The sequence below is a fragment of the Halichoerus grypus genome, chromosome 12, assembly GCF_964656455.1.
Source record: "Halichoerus grypus chromosome 12, mHalGry1.hap1.1, whole genome shotgun sequence".
Taxonomy (NCBI): domain Eukaryota; kingdom Metazoa; phylum Chordata; class Mammalia; order Carnivora; family Phocidae; genus Halichoerus; species Halichoerus grypus.
The window spans coordinates 93772718-93795341 of NC_135723.1; the positions used below are offsets into that span (position 1 = coordinate 93772718).

Below are 22624 nucleotides of genomic sequence, written 5' to 3' on the forward strand. Positions count from 1 at the left end.
GTTTCCCTTAGTAATATGCATATAAAGTTCTTCCATGTTTTTTCATCGATAGCTTGATAGCTCTTTTCTTTTTATTGCTGAATACTTACTCTTCCATTATGAATGAATTCCTGATAGACTTTTTTTTTTTTTAAAAAGACTTTTATTTTTTAGAGCAGTTTTATTAGGCTTGCAACAAAATTGAGAGGAAGGTACAGAGATTTCCAATATACTCCCTGCCCCTACACATGCAGAGCCTCCCCTGTTATCAAGGCCACTCACCGGAACGGCTCGTTTGTTACAATTGATAAACCTATATTGATACATTATAATCACCTGTCTTCTATAGTTTACACTAGGGTTCACTTTTGGTGTATATCCTATGGGTTTGGACAAATGTATATCTATCAAAGGTATTTCTATCATTCATCTCATACAGAGTATGTTCACTTCCCTAGGCTTTTTATTTAAAACAACCAAAGACTACATTGTAATAGAGTTAAACTAAAATTAATATCAGTAGCTCCATTAAAGAGAAAAAGAAGGTGCTAAGGTCAGCTTGATATGGGGGTGGGCGGGCAGAGAAGTTACATGGCCTTCAGGCAGGTAGTGTGTGCTGAAGGAGGAGGTGTCATGGGCCAGTTGTAAGTACAAGAACCACAATATTTCTGCCTCTGCTCCCTCCTGGAAACACAGCTCAGCTGCCAGCACCCTGGTCCCCTCAGTGCAGGACCCGAGCAGTCCCCTGATGCGCGGCACCTGGGTTTGGTGCTGATGGCAGACTAAGAAAAAAAAAAAATGCTCATGTCCAGGATCTCTCAAACTACCTCACTCCTGGCTGTATGCCTGATATGTAAGAGCATGCAATAAATGCTTGAATGAATGAGTGGCTGAAGAAACAGGAGAGGCCCCAGATCTGGGAACTGAGGGAAGGTTCTGGGAGGAGGCAGAACGATCTGGTCATTAATGATTTTGCGATAAACCCCTGGAGATACTATTGCCAAGCCCAAGACCCCCTTTACCAACTGCTGAGCACTGCAGAGGGACTGTTTGCATTAGATTCAAGCCAAGATATCCCCAAGATCCCTGACAAAAAAGGAAATAGGAGCCTGGTACCAGCCAATAGACCCAGAGGAAATTAACACTTGTGCGGGTTTATCCCTGGTCTCCTTCTACAGCCGGATCTTCAGCGCCACCCAGTGGTGCTCCCTTGGGGCTCACTGCCCGACCAAAGCACCCAACAGGGCTTCATGCCCTCCTTTAAAGCTGGTAGGATTAAAGCCTTCCTCTTAAGGTTCAAGATAAGAGACTATGTGGAAATAAGGAATAAATCGAGAGCTTTAGATTTAATGTCAGAGAATTTTAAGTCACAGAACTTAATCTCAGCAATTACATACACAATTAGTAGCAGGATTTTGTATCCATGCTTATCATTCTGCAGTTTTGGAGACAGAGCAGTTTTTGGACAATGAGGCCAAGATCAAAGGTTAAAGCTGTGCAAAGGAAATGCAGAACTGAGAGGTGGAAAAGAGAATCGGATCCAGCCCCCGACTCCAGACAGGAGATGTGTCATTGCCATTTCACAATTAAAGCAGAAAGGCTTCGTTGAATGTCCAAGGTCAAATGTCCAGTAAATGAGGCAAGGACCATGATTGGGTGGAGTGTCCTTTTTCTTTTCCTATGCTGCTTCAAAGTGCCCTCTTTCTTTTGATATTTTCCTGTTTTGCTACAATTGCTCTGATATTCTCCTACAAACGGGTCAGTCTTTATTCTGTTTTATACTCACAAACTGTTCTCCTAAAGGCTTGGGTTACTCTGTCCCTCACGCAGGAGCTAGAATTCCTGACATTTCTTATAATGTAGATGGCATTTTTACATCTGTTATATACATTAAATATCTTATATATAATGTCAATCCATACCCCTTTTATCGGTTATAAAATTTTAGGTTCATTGCTACATGTAACATTTAAAATCTAATTAATGCAATTCACAATGGATTTTTAAATCTGCATTTTCTTTAAGAGCATGTGGTTTGGAATTGAAAGAACACACATGTATTTGGCATTAGATACTGAGTCAGGGATAGCACATTCAATAACCCATTTTATCTTCATGACTAGCCCTATAGGTAAGTTAGAACATTATCTTTATACTGACAATGAGACAGAGATTCAGACATTTTAAATAAGCACCCACATTGGCATAACAACTAGACAGAGGGGCTGGACATTGAACCTGAGTTTCCTGTCTTGAAGGCTAGTAGTATTTCTACCAAACCACTTGACTCTACCAGAATTGAAACCAAGAAGTGAAGTTTTATTCCCAGCTTAAACAACACATAAAACACTATCTCTTATATCACCCTTGGGATATTTGCATGCTCATTTGTATGTCAGAGGTTCTATTGAATTCTAATATAGACACATGGTTAGCCTCGTGATTCCCAAGCTCATGGCATCATTGTTTTGTTGTTGTTGTTTGGTACGTGTGTGTAACTATTTTTTTTTTTAAAGATTTTATTTATTTGAGAGAGAGAGAATGAGAGAGAGCGAGCACATGAGAGGGGGGAGGGTCAGAGGGAGAAGCAGACTCCCCGCTGAGCAGGGAGCCCGATGCGGGACTTGATCCAGGGACTCCAGGATCATGACCTGAGCCAAAGGCAGTCGCTTAACCAACTGAGCCACCCAGGCGCCCACGTGTGTGTAACTATTGACTTCCTTCTGAAATAGTGCTCTATAAACACACCGTGAGCAGTGCAGGCTGGAGAGTCTGATTGGGGAGATATGGACTTGAGAGGTAGTTGCCAACCGAAGGAGGATTCAGTCTTTCAAGGTAGGTTCTGGGTTTGTTTGCCAAAAATAGCTTAAGGCATAATTTTATTTTAAACTTCTTGTTTGTGACCTTCTTTGTTCAAGGAAGAATGTAGGAAAGCAGGAGTTCAGTGGCATGGTGATGATCTCCATGGTTCTCCATGAAGATGTAAAATTATCTATGCTGTGGTATCATTTCTGCTCCTTTCTGTGGCATCTGTGACATCTCCCACCTTGTCTTGTACCTCTGTTGGTCTCTCTTAACCTGCCCACCTCCACACGCACTGGGCTTCAAAGTGACCTCTGACACCCACTCTCATTTCCTCAGCGTTTTATCAGTTTAATGTTAGGGGGGGAAATCTGATCAAATTCACATTGATTATATTATCAGTCCTTAGTGCTTCAGGAGTATTTGCAATTGGAATAAATAAATCTCTAACTGGAAAATTTCAATTAGCTTTGGAGAGATCTGAGGAAAAAGGTATCAAAGATTGTCTGTCTCTCTAACCCCAAACCTGCCTATTCTATTTTCCCATGTCATTCAGCGTCTGCCAGTGGATTCAGTGCTGCCCAGACTGGGACTCTCATCCCAGTCCCAAATCTAGGACAGGAGACACAGATAAATAGATGCAGAAAAAGCATTTGAAAAAAATGCAACAACTATTCATGACAAAAACTCTCATAAAACTAGGAAATGCAGGGAATGCTTTTAAACTGATGAAGGGCATCTATGATCAACTTTAGGTATGATCATTCTTTTTCTTTTTCTTTTTTTTTTTTTTTAAGTAAGGTTTATCCACAACATGGGGCTCAGACCTAATGGCCCCAAGATCAAGAGTCACATGCTCTACTAACTGAGCCAGCCAGGCGACCCTATGATCATTCTTAATGGTGAAATTCTGAATGCTTTTCTCCTTAGATCAAATATTAGACAAGAATGCCCATGCTTATCAATCCTATTTCATATTACCTTATTAATTAAGTAGTAAAAGAAAAAAGAAAAAAGAAAATGCATTCAGATAAAAAGGAAGTAACACTGCCATTATTCACAGCTGACATGATTGTATACATAGAAAATCCTTAGGCATCTACCAAGAAAAAATACCATAATTAATAAAGGAGTTTAGTAAAGTTACAGGATCTAAATTGCATTTCTACATTCTAGAAACACACCATTAGATATTGAAATTTAAATAGTACCATTTACAGTAATACTAAAAACATGAAAAACATAGGATATATTGAACAAAATATGTGCATGACGTGTATACTTAAAGCTTAAGAAACATTACTGAGATAAATTAAAGACCTAAATAAATGGAGAGAAATACCATGTTCATGGATTGAAATATTCAATATTGTAAAAAGGTTGTTTCCTTGCCATCAAAATCACAGTAGCCTTTTTTTATATAGAAATTGACAAGATGACTTTAAACTCCATATAGAAATTCAAAGAACCTAGAATAGCCAAAGTATTTTGAAAAAGAAGTACAAAATTGTAAGATTTACACTACTTAATTTCAAGACTTCCTACAAAGCCTTATTAATCAAGATAGTATTGCATAAGGATAGACACATAGACCAACAGAACAAAATAAAGAGTCCATAAATAGATCTATGTATCCGTGGTCAAATGATTTGCAAATGTATTTCAGTGGGAGGAAAGATAGGATCTTGGAAAATAATGCTGGAACAACTGGATAATCATATGGAAAAAAGAAACCTCACCCCTTACAACATACCACTCACAAAAATTAACCTAAAATAGATCAAAGACTTAAATATAAAAGTGGAAACTATAGAACTTCTAAAAGGAAATGTATAAAATCTTAATGATCTTGGGTTAAAGATCTTAATAAATTTCTTAAATAGGCCACATAAAAATGAACCATAAAAGAAAAAAAATCAATAAATTGTACTTGACCAAAATCTAAATCTTTTGCTCTTCAAAAGACACTGTTATGAAAATGAAAAGGCAAAACATAGACTGGGAGAAAATATTTGCAAAACATACCTGAAAATGAAGTTGTCGCTAAAATATGTAAAGAACTCTTAAAATTCACCTCATTTTTTCACCTATTTTTTCAAAATGAGCAAAATATTTAAATAGATGCTTCACCAGAAAAGATATGTAATAGACAATTCGATCCAGTAGGATATCTACAGTTTAAAAACTGACATACCAAATGTTGGTGAGGATATGGGGCCACTTGACCTCTCATACACTGCTGGTGGGAATGTGAGATGGTACAACCACTTTGGAAAATAGTTTGGTAATTTCTTAAAAAATTAAATATATACTTATCATACAACTCAACTATTCCATTTCTATGCATTTACCCTTGAGAAATGAAAACATAAACAATAGTCTACACAAAGACTTGTATACAAATGTTAAATGCAGCTTTATTCAAAATAGCCCAAACTTTAAAATGACCCAAACATCTGTCAATGGGTGAGTGGATAAACAAATTGCAATAGACCCCGAGAGTAGGCTACCACCAGCAGGAAGGGAATAAACTGTTCATACACCCAACAACATGGATGAATCTTAAAGACACTATGTTGAGAGAAAGAAACCAGGGACAGAAGGTGACTACTGGGTAATTCCATTTATATGAAACTCTAAAAGAGAGAGATGTCATTTACATTGGCAGAAAGCAGAGTCATGGCTGCTTGCTGCTGGGGCAGATTAGGGGCATGAGAAAGTTGGCTAGGAAGGGTGAGAAGACACTGGGGCGGTGATGGAAACGTTCTATATCTCCATCATGGCCATTACAGGAATATGTACAGTCATCAAAACTCACCAATCTGTACAATTAAAATGGGTGCATTTTGTCATTGGTAAATTATATGTAGCAGGGAATTGGAAGATCAGAAGGGGTAGGTTTTGGTATATTTCTATGTTGAAGTGGATGGGTTTTGAGTAGATGTATATGCTAAGAGGGAAGGACAGTGGAGATGGAGGGAGAAAATACTGCAGAGAGAAGATTACTGATGAGGCACGTTTCTCAAAGAGGAAGAAGGGGTGCTGTGCAAAGCATAGGTGGGTGCAAGAGCCTTGGATGGGAAGAGGGAACATTCTCTCCCGGAGCTTATGGTGGAGGAGGGTGGTGTGTGGTATTGTTTGAGTAAATATGCCTGTAATTTAGTATGCGGGAGGGCAGAGAATGGAGGAAGTTCATGGTTCGTTCAATCCTTAATATGTATTTTCTGCCAAAAGAAGAATATTGTCACTGCCTTACAGAATTTAGAACAGTGTGGTGGGAAGAAGGGTCAGGCATTAAATAACCACATAACTAAATATATAATTGCAGATTATTATGAATTCCATAAAGGACACAGGAGCTATGGGTGAGTGTAGCAGGAGGAACCTGATTTAGACAGATGATGCAGGGGAGGTCTGTTGGATGAAGTAACCATTAGGCTTGGGGGAGGAGAATAAGTGGGAACAAGGTGATGAGGGGCTGCAGTGGAGACCTTGAAGTTGGAAAGATTTTGGTACATCTTGATACAGAAACATAGTTATGGGTGAATTTTTTTATTTTATAAGAAAATGAAACCATAGAAAATGAATATGTATGTGAATTTCTAATCATTAGAGGGCTCTCTAGGACTAAGATTCATCCACATAAAGTTCAAAGTTTTTGTTTTGTTTTTCACGTCAAAGATATCATAAACCAAGCACAAAGGCAAATAAACCAGGAAAATGTTTGCAACAAACAAATCAAAGGATTACCATCCAAAATCTATAAAGAGCATGTATCAAATTGATGAGAAAAGCATTAAAATTTCAGTAGAATCCAGTTACTATAATATCTTTCTAAAAGGTGATATTTTGATCATTAAATAAAGTTAGAGAATTTTAAAAATAAAAATAAGCATAGAAGACATGTTGGGAAAATATAAAAATATAAGTAAAACACATAGCAAATATTTTATGGAAGAGAAAATAAAAATGGCCTGATGGCTTAAAAAGCATTTTTTACTCATAATCAAAGAAATGTTTGAAAAAATATGAAATGCCATTTTCCCAACAATTAAATAAGTAGAAATTGGGGGAAAACATTAATCATGGTGAAGGTGCTATCCCAAACAGATAATGGGAATATAAATTGGTTATGTTTTTATTTTATTTTAAAGATTTTATTTATTTATTTATTTTAGAGAGAGAGAGAGAGAGTACAAGTGGGGACCGGGGAGAGGAAGAGGGAGAGAGAGAATTTCAAGCAGACTCCGGCTGAGCATGGAGCTGATGCAGGGCTTGATCTCACAACCCTGAGATCATGACCTAAGTCGCAATCAAGAGTCGGACACTTAAATGACTGAGCCATCCAGGCATCCCGGTTATAAGTTTTTAATAAAACAGTCTGGGAATATGCATCTGGAACCTCCAATATATTTCCTCTGATTCCAGTTGTAAAAATTAACCCTAGGAATGCCATCATAAATGACTTCAAAGATCTTCATTTGTTTTTTAGTTAAAACCTTTTTTAAAGCCCTATCTTTTAACAATGAAGGGATGTTAAACAGTGATGTATCCAAATGTTGCAATATCACACATTAATTAAAAAGGATTTAAAAAATATTGTGATCTATGGTCACCTAGAACGATGCTATGCCACCACTGAGGATAAGAGACTTTCCCTGCTACTCTAATCCAAAGACATGGTATTGGCTGGTACACTCCATTAATGCTATCACAGTGAAGGAAGGGTGCTGGGGCCTCCACCACAAGAAGGCACATATTTTTGAGGCAACAAATATGAGATTTGTGTGTGCTGCAATGGCCCACTTCACGGGTGAATGAAAAGCTCTCAGGTTTGAGTGGGTTCAGAGCATGAGAAACCTCCTTTCCTGCTCTGGTACCATCAACTGGGTCCTTCAGCCATTAAGACCTAGCAGATCTAGTGCCCCCAAGGGCCTAGGGGCCGATTAGGATGTTGAATGGAGCTCAGAGCAAGATCCTGTGAAGGATCCACAGATTTGCTTTTATTTTCCCTTGCCTGTCATGCCTTGCCAGAACCACTGTCTGGGGACATATCAGAGGCCTTAAAAATGGTTGTGGTGTCTTGCACAACATTGCTTCTAACCGAAGAATCCAAGTTAGGTAATGGGTTATAGCCCATAAGAATCACTGGTCTTATCCTGTACCCAACACCCAGAAGCAGCTGGTCTTAGAGAATCGTGGAATGGTCTATTGAAATTCACTTGTGCCTCTAGCTTGTTAAGTAAGCACTTTCAATAAGGAGTGCTACCTGCAAGATTGAGAATATTCTTTGAACCAGCACAATATATGATGCTATTCTTCCTTTAGCCAGAACACATGAGTCAGGGAATCAAGTAGTAGAATTTGGAGTAGCACATCTCACAAATACCCAGTGACCTCCTTCTAAAATGTTTACTTCTGTGTCCCTATTGTATAAAAAACTTAATATCCAAAATAGAAATGCTGGTACCAAGAGGATAATATTTTTACTGGATTTGAAGCTTAGACTACCAACTGGGTATTATATCTCATGAGGTCACTGGGTAAACAGGCAACAATCAGGGTTATGCTTTAAGCCAGTGTATCTGACACATCTTACCCATCAGTTCATGTTTAATGACCCCACCTCTCTCTTGTTCCACTGTGGCAACCAGCTTTGCATGTGCTCTGACTGACTTTGGAGAGGCACAGCCAGACTGCACCCATCTTGAGTGTGGGCCTCAGGCTCTTGAGGGATAGAGGTATCCCTGGTTTCCTTGTTGATATTATTGTGAGAGCCTGCTCAGCACCCATGCCTACACATTCCCATACCCTGCGGGAAGTTAACAGCCTGACCGTGGAAGGCAAGAGCCAGGGGATAGATCCTTCCCCTACTTCTCCTTCACAGGATGGTTCTGAGACTTAGTTGATGTGGATTTTTGGAAGACAGTCCCACTGGATGAAGCAATAGGTCCACTTAAAGTGGCCAGAACGCTTCCCTGTTCCTCCTCATCTTCCTCCTCCCTGGGAGTCATGTCTTAAAAAGTAACAATGCATTAGCTCTCAGCCTCAGCCTCTGCTTTTGTAGAACCCAGGTTAAGATAGCAATATGCAAGGGGCATGGATGAGCATGTGCACACATGGGCAAACACACACTGCCTCATGCAAATACTATTGAAGGTGTAAAGGAAGGTCTATGGAGAAAAACTTACAGCAGCAGCAAAAGAAGAAGGGAAGAGAAGGAGAAGGAAAAGAGTGTGTGTTATATGATCCCACAAACTCTTATTATTGTGTATTGATGTGCTTAGATTAGGCACAGCTGGGCATACCATGGGAAGTCCTCCAGTAGTGAAATCCTGTCCCTCCTACTTTCCATATTTCTAGGGAAATTGGGAGAGGGACAGGAACATCTGGTCTACTATGTGACAAAGGGAGCATCTTTACTAGGGAAATAACTAGGATTTGGAGCTCAGCTAGCAGAGTCTACACCCAATGCCAGATCTTGAATTCTTTGTTGAGCTGGCTGAGTCCCAGTGACTCAGCTTGTAGCCAAGCCTGCATAAAGTGGAGATGGAAAAGTGTCATCAGGGGCCTTAAGCAAAAGATCTGTCTTTCCTGGTGAGAGACTTTTGCCCAATTTTCAAGGGCAAGCAAAGTTGTCGCTCTACAATGAGAGCAGGTAGTTATATGCATGAAATCCAGGGGATCCCTGAACACTTCTTTATATTGCCAGATCTAAGGGCAAATGTTAATGAGGGAATACTGCATCTCTATCCAGGCAGGACCTTGAACTCAGTCCCCCAGGAATGAAGATTTGATTTCCCTCCTCAAATTTTAACCAGCAGAAGCCTGGCTTAAGGTGAGGAAGTGTGGAATGGGTAGCGGAGGGGCAGATTATAATCACTGCTACAGGTTAGAGACTAGTGGCAGAACAAGGATGCAACCTTCACCCATGTTTATACATTTTCATTTAATTTCCTTTGCCTTCCTCTTCCTTTGGGTTCTTTTAGGCTATTGCCTTTAGTGTTGTACAGTTTCTGTCTGCTATATCTGCCAGTATTTTTGAATACTGCTTCTTCCTATTCTCTATTCTCTCCTTCTGGAGATACCACTAGATGGTTATGGGATCTTCTCATGCTCTCTTGCATGCCTGTTAACTCTATTTTATATTTTGCCTCTCTGATGAGTGAAATAAAAGAAGAATTAAATAAATGGAGAAATGTTCCATGTTCATGGATAGAAAGACTCAATATTGTCAAGATGTTGGTTCCTCCCAATTTTATCCATAGATTCATTACAATCCCAATCAAAATCCCAGCAAGTTAGTTTATGGATATTGACAAACTGATTCTAAAGTTTAAACAGAGAGGCAGAGACCCCAAAATAGCTAACAAAATATTGAGGGAAAAGAACAGAGTTGGAGGACAGATGCTACCCCACCTCAAGACTTACTATAAAGCTACAGTAATCAAGACACTGTGGTATTGGGGAAAAAATAGATCAATGGAACAAAATAGCCCAGAAATAGAGCCACATAAATATAATGAACTGATCTTTGAAAAGGAGCAAAGACAGTACAGTGAAGAACAGTTGTCTCTTCAACAAATGGGGCTGGAACAACTGGACATCCACGCGCAAAAAAAAAAAAAAATCTTGACACAGACCTTATACTCTTCACAGAGGTTGCTTCAAAATGGATCGTAGGGGACACCTGGGTGGCTCAGTCAGTTGGGCGTCTGCCTTTGGCTCAGGTCATGATCTAAGGGTCCTGGGATCGAGCCCCGCGTTAGGCTCCTTGCTCAGTGGGGAGTCTGCTTCTCCCTCTCCCTCTGCTGTTTCCCCCACTTGTCTCTCTGGCTCTCTCTCTGTATCAAATAAATATATAAAATCGTAAAAAAACAAAACAAAACAAAAAAACCCAAAAAACAAAATGGATCGTAGACCTAAACATAAAATACAAAACTATAAAACTCCTAATGGTAACACAGGAGAACACCTAGATGATCGTGGGTATGGTGATGCCTCTTCAGATACAACACTAAACATGATCCCTGAAAGAAAAGTTGATAAGCTGGTCTTTATTAAAATGAAAAAATTATTTTGTGCAAGAGGCAGTATTAAGAGAATTAGAAGGCAAGCCAAAACCTGGGAGAAGACATTTGCAAAAGGCACATCTGGTAATGGATGACTATTCAAAATAATCAACGAGCTCTTAAAACTCAAGAAGAAGAAAACAATCTGATTTTAAAAATAGGCTAAACACCTTTACAGAAACCTCACCAAAAAATACACAGACAGCAAACAAGCATATGAAAGATGCTCCACATCACATGTCATCAGGGAAACGCAAATTAAAACAACGAGATACCACTACACATTTATTAAAATGGCCCAATTCTGGAACACTGGACACCACCAAATGTGGAGCAACGGGAACTCTCATATATTGCTGGTAGGAATGCAAACTGGTACGTCCACTCTGGAAGACAGTTTGGTGGTTTCTTACAAAACTAAACCTATTCTTACCGTATGAGCCAGCAATCATGCTTCTTGGTATTGACTCAAAGAAGTTGAAGACTTATGTCCACACAAAAACCTGCACACATATGTTTATAGCAGATTTACTCATAATTGCACAAAACTTGGAAGCAAACAAGATGTCCTTTAGTAAGTGAACAGAGAAATAAACTGTGGTACATCCAGACAATGGAGTATTATTTGGTGCTAAAAAGAAAGGAGCTATCAAGCCATGAAAAGACATGGAGGAACTTTAAATGCATATTACAAGGTGAAAGAAGCCTATTTGAAAAGCCTACATAATGTATGACTCCAATTAGATGACATTCTGGAAAAGGTAAAACTATGAATACAAAACAATCAGTGGTTGCCAGGGTGGGAGTGGGGAGAGATAAAGGGGCGGAACACAGAGGATTTTTAGGGTGGTGGAATTACTCTGTACAATATTAAAATGATGGAAATATGTCATTATACTTTCTTTAAACTCATAAGATGTACAGCACCAAGAGTGAACTGTAGGGTAAACTGTGACTTCGGGTGATTATGATGTGTCAGTATAAGTTCAGCAAGTGTAACAAATGTACTACTCTGGTGAGAACTGTTGATATTGTAGGAGGCTGGGCAAGTGTAGGGGCAGAAGCATAGATGGAAAATCTCTCTGCTTTCCTCCCAATTTAAACTTAAAACTGCTCTAAGACGTAAAGTCTTAAAAAAATTGACTCAAGATTCATTATAGATAGAATTACCCCCTTCTTGTTCCAGAATACTTAGCATTGAGTTACTTTGGGAGACTGGGTTTTGCAGAACAAAATTGGAGACCTTGTTTGATGCAATTAGTGGGGACCACACCTTTGTTGCTTTTCACTGCTATATTAAATTAAACAGGCAGCTAGAAAGTGCCAGCCAGGGCCAGATGTCATGAGGAGGGGTAGGTGGCAAAGGATGACAAGGAGACACGTTAATAAGAGAAGTCACATTCAGAAAAAGGCAGGGCCCATATAGATCACGGGCGAGAATGGGCATTACAGAGGGTCTTATAAAATCTTGTGTTACATTGTGGAAGATATTCTCTCTCCTAGGAACCTGCTGGTTTCTTAAAAGGCCTCATTTACATGTCTCCAATCTGGTTGTAGTAAATGCAGTGGATAGTAAAGGTCACAACAAGGAAGAGATTTTAAGTATAAATACCACAAGAACACCATTTTGTACTTTTTCTTAGGGGAAACAAAGTAGTCTGAAGAGGAGTCTGTATGCATAAAATAAGTAAACAAACCAAAAATGAATGTTAAAAGAATTCATACATAATTTTCTCTGATAGAAGTTCTGACTGGGGAGCACCTATTCCCACAGGCAGATTTCATCTGAGATGCTACGTATAAGGCTATTCATAGGGATGAGCATTATATCAGTTTTTCTGAACCTTTAACTCTTTTCTTGTTAGTAAATCTATCGACAACAAGCACGGCACAGGTCCAGGGGAATGGCTGGAGAATGATTTTAGGATCAATAAAAGCTTAGACATACCATTGTTATCAGTAGTATCTGCCATTTACTTTCACCTGTATTCCTCATAAAAACTTAACATCTTTTAAAAATACTGTCTTTACTATGTCTTCTACCCACCAATAGCCTGTGGCTTGCAGTTTATCAGTTCAGTGCTCTTGGCTTCAAGAAACAGAAAACCCTGACTCTTAACTCGCTTACACAATAAGGGAATGTGTTATTTCCTGTAATAGGATGTCCAGAGTTTGAGCAAGCTCCAGGCACAGTACAACCATGTGGCTCAATGATGTCATCGAGGACCCAGGTTCTTTCTGTCTTTTCCCTCCCATCCTCTGTGAGCTGGCATCGGCCAACTGGTTCCCTTCATGGCTGAACACGGGTTGTGGCAGTGATGCAGGCAGGCTGGCTCTGAGCACCCAGAGGAAGGTCCTGTAGGACCAGCCAAGATGGTCCTTGGCTTCATGCAGGATAGAAATCAAATGCAAGCTGGAAAAAGTGAAAACTGAGTTTATTGAATAGTGTGAGTGACTGGTAAAGAATAGCAGACGGAGTGACGGGGAGACTCAGAAAGCAAAGGAGAATGAGTCTCGTCATCGCTTGGGATTAGGGGTTTATATTGCAAAGGGGTCTAGGGTACATGTTCCTTTAAGAATCCAGGGTAGGGTCTGATCAAAGGCAGGTGACAGGTGAATAATAGGTGTTATAAATTACCAAAGGTAGGGGTATTGATGCCAGCATCGGCAGAGGTTTGTCTGAAGCTAATGTCCTGGAACGTGGTCAGGATCTCGCTCTTCTTTGGTGTTATCGGGTGTTTGGAGGCCTAGGGCAGAACTAGAAATGGTTAACTTTCTCGTTTCCTCCTTGAAGTGGAAACACAGCTTCTTTGACTATTCAGAAGCAAATATAGAACATGAGTAAATGGGGCTTAGCAGAAAAACAGCAGAGATGGAGTCTTTCTTTTCTTTTTTAGATTTTTATTTATTTATTTGATAGAGAGAACACAAGTAGGAGGAGTGGGAGAGGGAGAAGCAGGCTCCCCGCTGAGCAGGGAGCCTGATGAGGGGCTAGATCCCAGGACTCTAGGATCATGACCTGAGCCGAAGGCAGATGCTTAACGACTGAGCCACCCAGACGCCCTAGACGGAGCCTTTCTAAGATGGAATCCCTTCAGCTTCTCCACCTCAGCAATTTTGGGTATTATGTACACGTACGGTCTTACCTGAGGGAGAAAGTGAGACCATCGCTTTCATTCTCATTGCAGCTGTATTGTGATATAGTTCCCATACCATGCAATTGTCCCCTTATCGTGTTCCTCGAGTCCTGCAGCTGTCACCCCAACCAACTGTAGCACATTTCATCCCAAAAGGCAATCTCATATCCATTAGCAATCATTTTCCATTTCTCCATAACCACCCCCGACCCCAGCCCTGGGCAACCTCTACTCCACTCTCCATCTCTACGTATTTGCTAATTCCGGATGTTTCGTGGAAACAGAATCACATAGTATGTGGTCTTTTGTGACTGGCTTATTTCACCAAGCATAATGACCATAATGTTTGTAAGGCTCATCGCCTTTCTTGAATTCCCCCCTTTTCAGGAGAATGAAACCTTTCCTGAGATCTCTCAGCAGGCTTGTCCTTAAGACCCTTTATCTAAACAGAGCTACATGTTCCATTTTTAATCCAATCCCTGGCACTGGAGGAGGGATTACTATGCGTATCATAAACTGATGTAACCCCCCTCCTGGCAGTATACTCTTCACCCAGATTTCCCAAATATTACCCATAACCTATAAATTATTTACCATTTTCACATTTACTGCCCGCCTCTCTGATTTCTGGTCTCCTTCTTAAAAGGACCTTTGTGATTACACTGGACCCACCTGGATAATCCAGGTTAATCTTCCCATCTCAAGAGCCTTAACTTAATCACCCCTGCAAAGTAATAGATTCCAGGGGTTAAGGACATCTTTAGGGGGTTATTATTCTCTCTACTACAGTGTTTGGTGTTCAGCACCAACACTTTTGGTGAGGGAGAGGATACAAGCCTGGGCAGAGGGAAAAGCAGAGCTAGGTTGTATCCGACAGGCTCGGCTGACCCCATGAGGATCTCTGGGGCTCTCAGAGATGTTTTACTTTGGGCCAAATGACCGAGCTTTTGAACTCCCTCCTAGATCAGTCCCTGGATGTGGGCCACCTCCAGAAGGGTGTGACATTGGTGAAGATGACTCACTGCATGGGAGGCTGTCCCTGGAGGGGACTGCTCCCAGCAGCTGGGACAACAGGTGGTACCTCTCCATGTACAACACTCGATGCTGGTACTAATGCCAGAAAAGAGCGTTTGAGAAGTTTCCATGTTTGAGCATCATTTGTGTCCTGTCCTTACACATTTACAAGCTACATGCTTAAGATGTGGCTTTCACTATAATCCCTCATAGGATGGGAGTGAGGGGACAGTGTCCCTCTGGAAACGATTCGAGGGGACAATCGTTAGCTTAACCAAAGGGCCAACGGTAGCCTTACTACAGGGAAAATATTAATAGCATGAGTTATGTAACTTCAAAACTAAATGGGATACTATGACAATGCATTAAAATGTCAGTAAATACGTGTCCTGTAATGGGTACAGTTAACTCCTGGAAGATGAATTTATGACTAATTTATGACTTAGTCCTATTTTGATGCAGATATTTCCCATTTGTAGGTGACATGTGTGAGTCATAGGCCCCCCTGTTTCTATCTATACAAGCATGCAATTTAAGGAGAGAACACAAGGTCTCTTTCAGAGACCTGCCATGCTCCCCTCCCCCCCCCCCCCCCCCCCCCCCCCCCCGCTCCACTCCTCTTTTGCATATGTAATTCTGAGGTTTTTATTCCATGGAGATGTCTCATCTTTTCTAGTTTCATAATCCATGCAGAAACCTGGAAGTTGTTTCCAGATTTCTCTGCTGGGAACACAACAGGCTGACATCACCATCCCCTTTCACCACCGTACTGGCCACAGTGAATCGAAGACTTCATATTAAAGAAAGAATGTAAACTAACAAATATTCCCCAATGCCCCCAGGAGCACTTTTCAGTTAGGGATGGTCCTAAGTGAGGCCTGTGATGCTATGCATGTCTGTGTTTGCCCTCCATGGAGGGGCTGCCTCTCTCCAGGGGTGTGGTTTTCTCCCAGGCGGTAGAGACCTGCCGCCCTTCTTCACAGGCTTTCTGGGCATCTGCCTTGTGATGCCTGATCTTTCCAACAGTCCATGGCTCCAGCTCAAAATCAAGTTTTCCTCTCCTAAGTTTTAAGAAAAAAACTTCTTCCTAGATTTTCTGATTGGAAAATCATGGTACGTTCATCCAAGCAGAACTTTTCTCATTTTTGGAAACCGCTGTTTTGCTGAAGCCCTAAAGCTTAGTCTGCCCATTGGACCATCTGCCTGTAGTCCCAGATTTTTCTAGCCTTACAGGGAGGCAGTTCAGCAACTCATTTTCAAACGCGAATGTTCTAAATAGTTGGGAAAAGAGAAGTGAAAATAACTGTCTCCCATACCTTCAACGTTACAACATTTTATAGCTAGAAGATGTGTTTTATGATGATCTCCTCACTCCCCTAATTGTAATTACAGACAGCCTCGGGAGAGAGGGCCAGCAAGTTCACATGATCTAGTGCGGCCCAGTGAGGATTAGAAGCTGGCAGAGTATGCTTTGCTGCACCATAACCTTTCTGGATGTTCCCGTTTCCTAAAACGTACATGTAGCGGAAGACAGGAAGGACTCATGTCTATATGTAGCAAACGGGGAATTTAGAATGCAAGGTGTATGGAGGCAGGAACCATGAGAGGTGCGGTACACGAGCAATCCCCAGTGCCGAGCACATACTCCACACTCAGCAAAGCTGGTGGATGGAATGACGGAAGGAAGACGGTAAGAAAGAAACCTGGATTGACTGGTTTAGTCCCCAGACTAATGTGGGGTGGGGGAGGGGAGAGGTCCTGGGGGGAGGAGGACGGAATTAGAACTGCTGCCCGGTGGTCAGCATGGGCCCTGGCTTCCCTGCAGCTCTCTTGCTCTCTAGAATTTACTCACTACCCCGCGGCCACAGAACCGGATCCCATCATTCCCCGGCCTGAATCCCCTCAGTGCCTTCCCATCCCAGTCGGTATGACGTGCAAACTCCTTCCGACCACGGCCTGTCAGCCCACCTCCCCAGCTGACAGCCCAGTCAGCTCCTCAGTCTCGCCCACCCCGCCCCCCACCTGCCAAACGGCCTCAGGCCTCAGAGCTTTTGCACTGGCTGTTCCCTCCGCCAGGCGCTCGCCTGCCCCGGGTCTTCGCCGGACCTGCTGCCTCTCCTTCGCATCAGTTGCCCCTCACTCGGAAAGGCTAACTCAGACTGCCCGAGGTAGAATAGTTCTCTCCCACTCGCTCCCTTTATATCATGCGGTTCGTTGTTTGTTTGTTTCTGTCGTACTTATGATCTGAATTTGCCCGGTTCGTTTATTTTTCCGATTTAGTGCCAGGTCCGAAAACAGTGTTTGCCTTGGTAGGCTTCCCCTCAAATACTGTTTAGCGACAAGCGGATGGGTGAAGGGACGCACGGATGAATCAAGGAGCGGAGGAGAAACGCAGGCGGCCCCCAGGCGGCGGCCCCCGCGCGTCGGAAGGCGCAGCGGAACCCGAGGGCGGCGGCGCGGTTTCCCTTAAAAGCGCGGGGGAAGCTTGAGGGAGCACACAGGAAGGCAGGGCGGTGAGCGGGAGCGGCCCGGGTGAGTGGCGCGGGGCCGCGGCGGGGAGCGGAGCGCGGGGCGTTGGCATGGGGCTGGGCGGAGGGTTCCGGGGCGCGGGATGGAGCGCGGGAGCCCGCCCGGGCCGGGGGGGGGGGGACCCTCGGGGGCTGCGGGGGCCGGGCGTCGGGAGGGTGGGAGCCGGGGCCCCCGGGATGGCGGGGTCCCGGCTGTCACTCTGCGAGTCAGCTGGCCTGGGTTCTGGGACCAGAGCTGTTGCTGCCTTTGTGACCCTTACTCACTTTTCCCCTTGGGGCTTCGGCTCATTTGCAAAACGGGGAGAATCGTTTTTGATCGATTGATGGATTGATGGGTTCATTTCATTCCAGGTGCTTTACTAGGTTGTGTTTGCTAGAGATGCATAGACAGCGCCTACCCGTGAGGGGTTCACAGTCTAGTGAGAAAATCCCCACCTTACAGGTGAGGAGGGCCCAGTACAATGAGAATTTGGGAGTTCTTTAAAAAAAACAAAAGACGGGCTCCCTGCTCGGCGGGAAGCCTGCTTCTCCCTCTCCCGCTCCCCCTGCTTGTGTTCCCTCTCTCGCTGTCTCTCTCTGTCAATTAAATAAATAAATAAAATCTTAAAAAAATATATATAAAAAAACAAAAAACCAACCAAAAAAACACAGTAACAACCAACCAGCCGGCCAACCTGCTATACAGAGGAGAGATGTTAATTTGAACATATAAAATTTAGACCTTAACTGAGATTGAGGAATACGAATTCTGTTGGGTACTTAGAAGGAATATGCATTGTTGGCTCATATATTGCCCATTGTCATGACAACTTAAATCCAGAAAAATTTACAAAGTGCATTCACAGTTCTTTCAGATGTGATCTTTTTAGCCAAATGACTTAATCAGAGCAGGTGTCGTATCCTCATCTTACTAATGAGTAATGCGCATTCACAACCTCATCAGATGTGATTTTTTTACAGCCAGCTGAGTTAATCAGAGCAGGTGGTGTGTTCTCACTTGACAGGGAAAGAGAGTAGAGGCCAAGTGACTTACTCAGGCTCTCACTGTCAGGAAGTGATAAAGCGACTCTGGAATCTAGGCCTCAGGATCCTTGCACCACTGCTCATTTCACTACACTAGATTGCCTGCGTGTTTCCACGTTTTTATGCACGAATCGCTATTTTGTGACAAAAAGGGAGTTCCACTGGATCATGGATGGCCTGTAAACAGACTTTTATTGACTCTCAGATTGTTCTCTGACAGTACTGGCGTTTTTCCCCCTTTCTACCCTTGCCTTGGGTGATTTTTATGTGCACTCAAACTTGACCTCCTTCACACTGATGAGTCCTAAATCTGTATCTTCTACCCAATTTCTCCTAGCTTCAAACTGCTAGATCCAGACACCTACTGATCATTTGAATGTCCCCTTGGATATCCCACAGGCGTCTCAAACTCACTATCTCAACTGCACATGCTACCTTTCTCCACAAACCTACACTCCAAATCTAATGATCGAAAGCCTTATTCAATCAGTTGCCTAAGTATAAACCTTTCTTGGTTTTTCTCCTCAAGTGAATAAAAAACTAGGTTTGATGAAGGGTGGACGGTCGTGAAGGAATATGCTAGGTTGAGTGTGAGGAAATCAAAGTAAACGGGAAACTTAGCAAGGCCTGTCTGTTAGGATTCTTCTTGGCATCCCTTTGTCTTCAGAGATGATGCTCCTCTCTTCTGGGTTTAGGGAGGGCACTTCATAGATGAGGGTTTTATGACCTATTTCAGGGAAGTAGGGTCAGGTGGGGAGGTCATTGTCTCAACCTCCTTTAGCTTAAAATATTCAATATGCTAAGTTGCCATATTCTGGGGTAGTATGTCCTGAACCCTATGACATTCAGCAGGTAGCTGTTGAATGGCTCTTATGTGCCAGGTCTTATTTTAGGCACTGGGGATACAGTACAGCAGTGACCAGGACAAAGTCCTTACTCTTGTGGAGTTGACGTTCCAGTGGGATAAGCTCATAAACAAATGAGCAAATAAGGATCACTACATGATAAGTGCTGGGAAGAAAACAAACAGAATAAGGATCTATATTGTCACTTGGTTTTTTAGTAAAGTTGTGTGAATTTACTTTGCTTACAGGAGTGCATGAGTGTGTCTGTCTCCTTTTATTTTGTCGTTAGTGAATGTGACCATGTAAAAATTTATTAGTTTTAGAGGTGAATAGTGCTAATTCTTTGTAATTTGCATGTCTTCGATTACCTAGGAAGTTGAACTTTTTTACACAGCCATTTGCATTTGCCCTTTGAATTTTCTGTGCACGTTCTCTGCTTATTTTCCTATTGAGGGGCTAGTGTTTTCCTCTGTTTTGAGTAAGTGCTTTATAGTACTTATTTATTGTTGAGTCCTTTATATATAATAGACAAATACTCTTAAACAGTGGTATAGTGAATGTAGGGAGAAAGAAAAAGCAGGAAGCCTGGAATTCCCTTCTCTGCACTTCTCCACTTCTAATACAGTGAGGTTCAGGTGAGCAGAGAGGGAAGAAGTGAGTTTAGGTAGAAGGAAGTGAAGAAAGAAAGAAGAAAGGCAGGTGGGCAGTGAGAAGATGAAGTTGATGAGCCTGGAAGGGAGCAGATGGGAAGAGGCCAGAGAAGTGGCAAGAAGGAACAGGAATGAGGGAGGGAAAACAGGACATGTGGATGGAAGGCAGTCAGGGGGCCTCTACACAGTGAGTTGGGGTACTTACCTTTTTCTTTTTCTGCCCCTATTAACCTAGCAAATCCTTAGGAGAAGATGACCGTGTTCTTTAAAACACTTAGAAATCATTGGAAGAAAACGACGGCTGGGATCTGCCTGCTGACATGGGGAGGCCATTGGCTGTATGGAAAACACTGGTAAATATCTAACAGCCCCCACTCCACCTTCACCTCCAACAACAAAACCATCTGAAAAAAGGGCCTAAGGTCAAGATCTTGCTCAGCTATGCTCATCTCTGTAAAACATTGTGGTGTAAAAATAAAATGTGAAAACTGCAAAGACAAAGGCTTCTTGTTGTAACCAGTTCTGGAAAACTGTAACTAGCAGTGCTATTAACACTGGATGACAGTAGACATAGACTGTAGTGGTGAGAAGCTGAGGAAATTGAGAGGGAAGTTCACTCCCACGTTCTTAGTAGACTGGGATTGACCTCCTATGCCTCCTTGCAATTTTATTCCTTCAGTTTCTTAGTACAGTCTCTTCTTCTGTTATCACTGCTGCTGTTGGACCCTGACTGAAATTGCTTGTTCCACCCCCTGTGACTTTTCCACATTTATCCCATTAGCCTGGGTTAATTTAAATGAGACAAAGACTTTCACACCTTTTGTTTGAATAAGGAATTCAACAGCCATGGTTTTATTAGCTGCCTCCAGGCATGAAGGAAGAAGAAAGTGCCAGAGCTCCCTTCTGGTTTAACATGGTAATAAGATTTAAAGAAAGTTTTTGTCTAAAAATTATATAAATAATTAAGAGAGCCAATTAAATTGTCTTCTTTGGGGGATTAAGGGTTACATCTTACGTATTTAACAACACCCTGCCTCCGTCCAAGTGTCTTAAATGACTGGTTTGTTAAACAGAAAACAGCTTTTGTAAAGGAAGTCTCCACAGTGGAAAGGAGATTCTTGTACTGATACTTTTGTAAACTCAGTTCATCTTTGCCTCTGTCAGAGATAATCTTAGGATGCAACATGGTGTCGAGTTTTTTGGCAGCTGTAGATTAAAGGGAACATGTCCCCCTTTTCCCATCTAAGTATTCTCAAGGCTCAGTGCTTGAATTCTATTAGCTAGCATGTAAAGAACAGACCTGAGAAGCTTAAAATTTGTAGTATATATAAAAAAAATAGGTGGAGAGAATGTTTTGACAAATGGAATATGAAACATATAATGTGTGCCTTTTCTCCCTTTTCTAACCACCCTTGAGTCCTTACACCTCCTGCCACGTGGGAACTAGGATTCCCTTTGCAGGAGCCCCCAGTCCAGGCCACAGCTAATGCAAGCAGGAAGAACCTCCCACACCCTGGGGAATCACTGCCCATTTCTGCTACTAGGTGAAGATTTGAGGAAATAACCGTGTACCCTGTTTAGGATGTCTTGTAGATACCCTAATAATTAATTAGATCTGAAACAGCTTGAACAGAAATGCTGTCAGAGCCTGGAGGCCTCATTTTGCTCTGTCTCCACCCTTGACATTCAAGGGTACATTCAGAATGGAAACCCTTATTGTCCTGTTGCTCTTCCTTTTCTCAAATTTTTCTCCTGTGTTCTGTAGTACTATGTGGTCTTTTTGTTTTAAAATTGTAGGAGAAAACACATAACATAATTTGTCACCTTAGCCATTTTTAAGTGTACAGTCAGGAGTGTTAAGTATATTCCCACATTGTTGTGCAACAGAGCTCTAGAATTTTTTCATCTTATAAAACTGAAACTCTATACCTTTTAAACACAACTCCCCATTTCCTCTCCCCGCCCCCAGCCCCTGGCAACCACCATTCCACTTTCTGTTTCTTTTAGTTTTACTACTTCAGGTACCTCGGATAAGTGGCATCATACAGTATTTGTTTTCTGTGACTGGCTTATTTTACTTAGCATGATGTTCTTAAGGTTCATTAACGTTGTAGCACACGGCAGGCTTTCCTTCTTTTTAAAGGCTGAATAATATTTTGTTATATGCATGTATATAATCACATTTTCTCCATCCATTGTTGTTTTTTTTTTTTTTAAAGATTTTATTTATTTGAGAGAGAGAATGAGAGAGAGAGAGAGAGCACATGAGAGGGGGGAGGGTCAGAGGGAGAAGCAGACTCCCTGCTGAGCAGGGAGCCTGATGCGGGACTCGATCCCGGGACTCCAGGATCATGACCTGAGCCGAAGGTAGTCGCTTAACCAACTGAGCCACCCAGGCGCCCCATCCATTCATTGTTGATGAACGTTTGGGTTGCTTCCATCTCTTGGCTGTTGTGAGTAATGCTACTACAGTGAATTTGGGTGTGCAGATATGTCTTCTAGATCTTGTTTTCAGTTCTTTTGGGTATATACCCAGAAGTGGGATTGCTGGGTCATAGGGTAGTTCTAATTTTT

General features: G+C 42.0%; 1 protein-coding gene across 11 annotated transcripts in view; it reads left to right on the plus strand.

The window, feature by feature from the left end:
• Nucleotides 1-22624, plus strand: part of AGK (acylglycerol kinase) — a 109678-nt gene that overhangs the window by 12816 nt on the left and 74238 nt on the right. For 2 of the 11 annotated variants that reach the window (XM_036111345.2, XM_036111342.2), the window contains exon 2: nucleotides 20286-20403. The exons of 1 other annotated variant lie outside the window; for it this stretch is intronic. In XM_036111345.2, coding sequence (XP_035967238.1) covers nucleotides 20303-20403 — 101 coding nt within the window. In that variant the 5' untranslated portion in view covers nucleotides 20286-20302. Of the gene's footprint in view, nucleotides 1-16380; nucleotides 16695-17284; nucleotides 17537-17872; nucleotides 17975-20285; nucleotides 20404-22624 lie in introns of those variants that run through there. 8 more of the 11 variants (XM_036111341.2, XM_078059648.1, XM_078059653.1 and 5 more) reach the window with 8 other exon arrangements.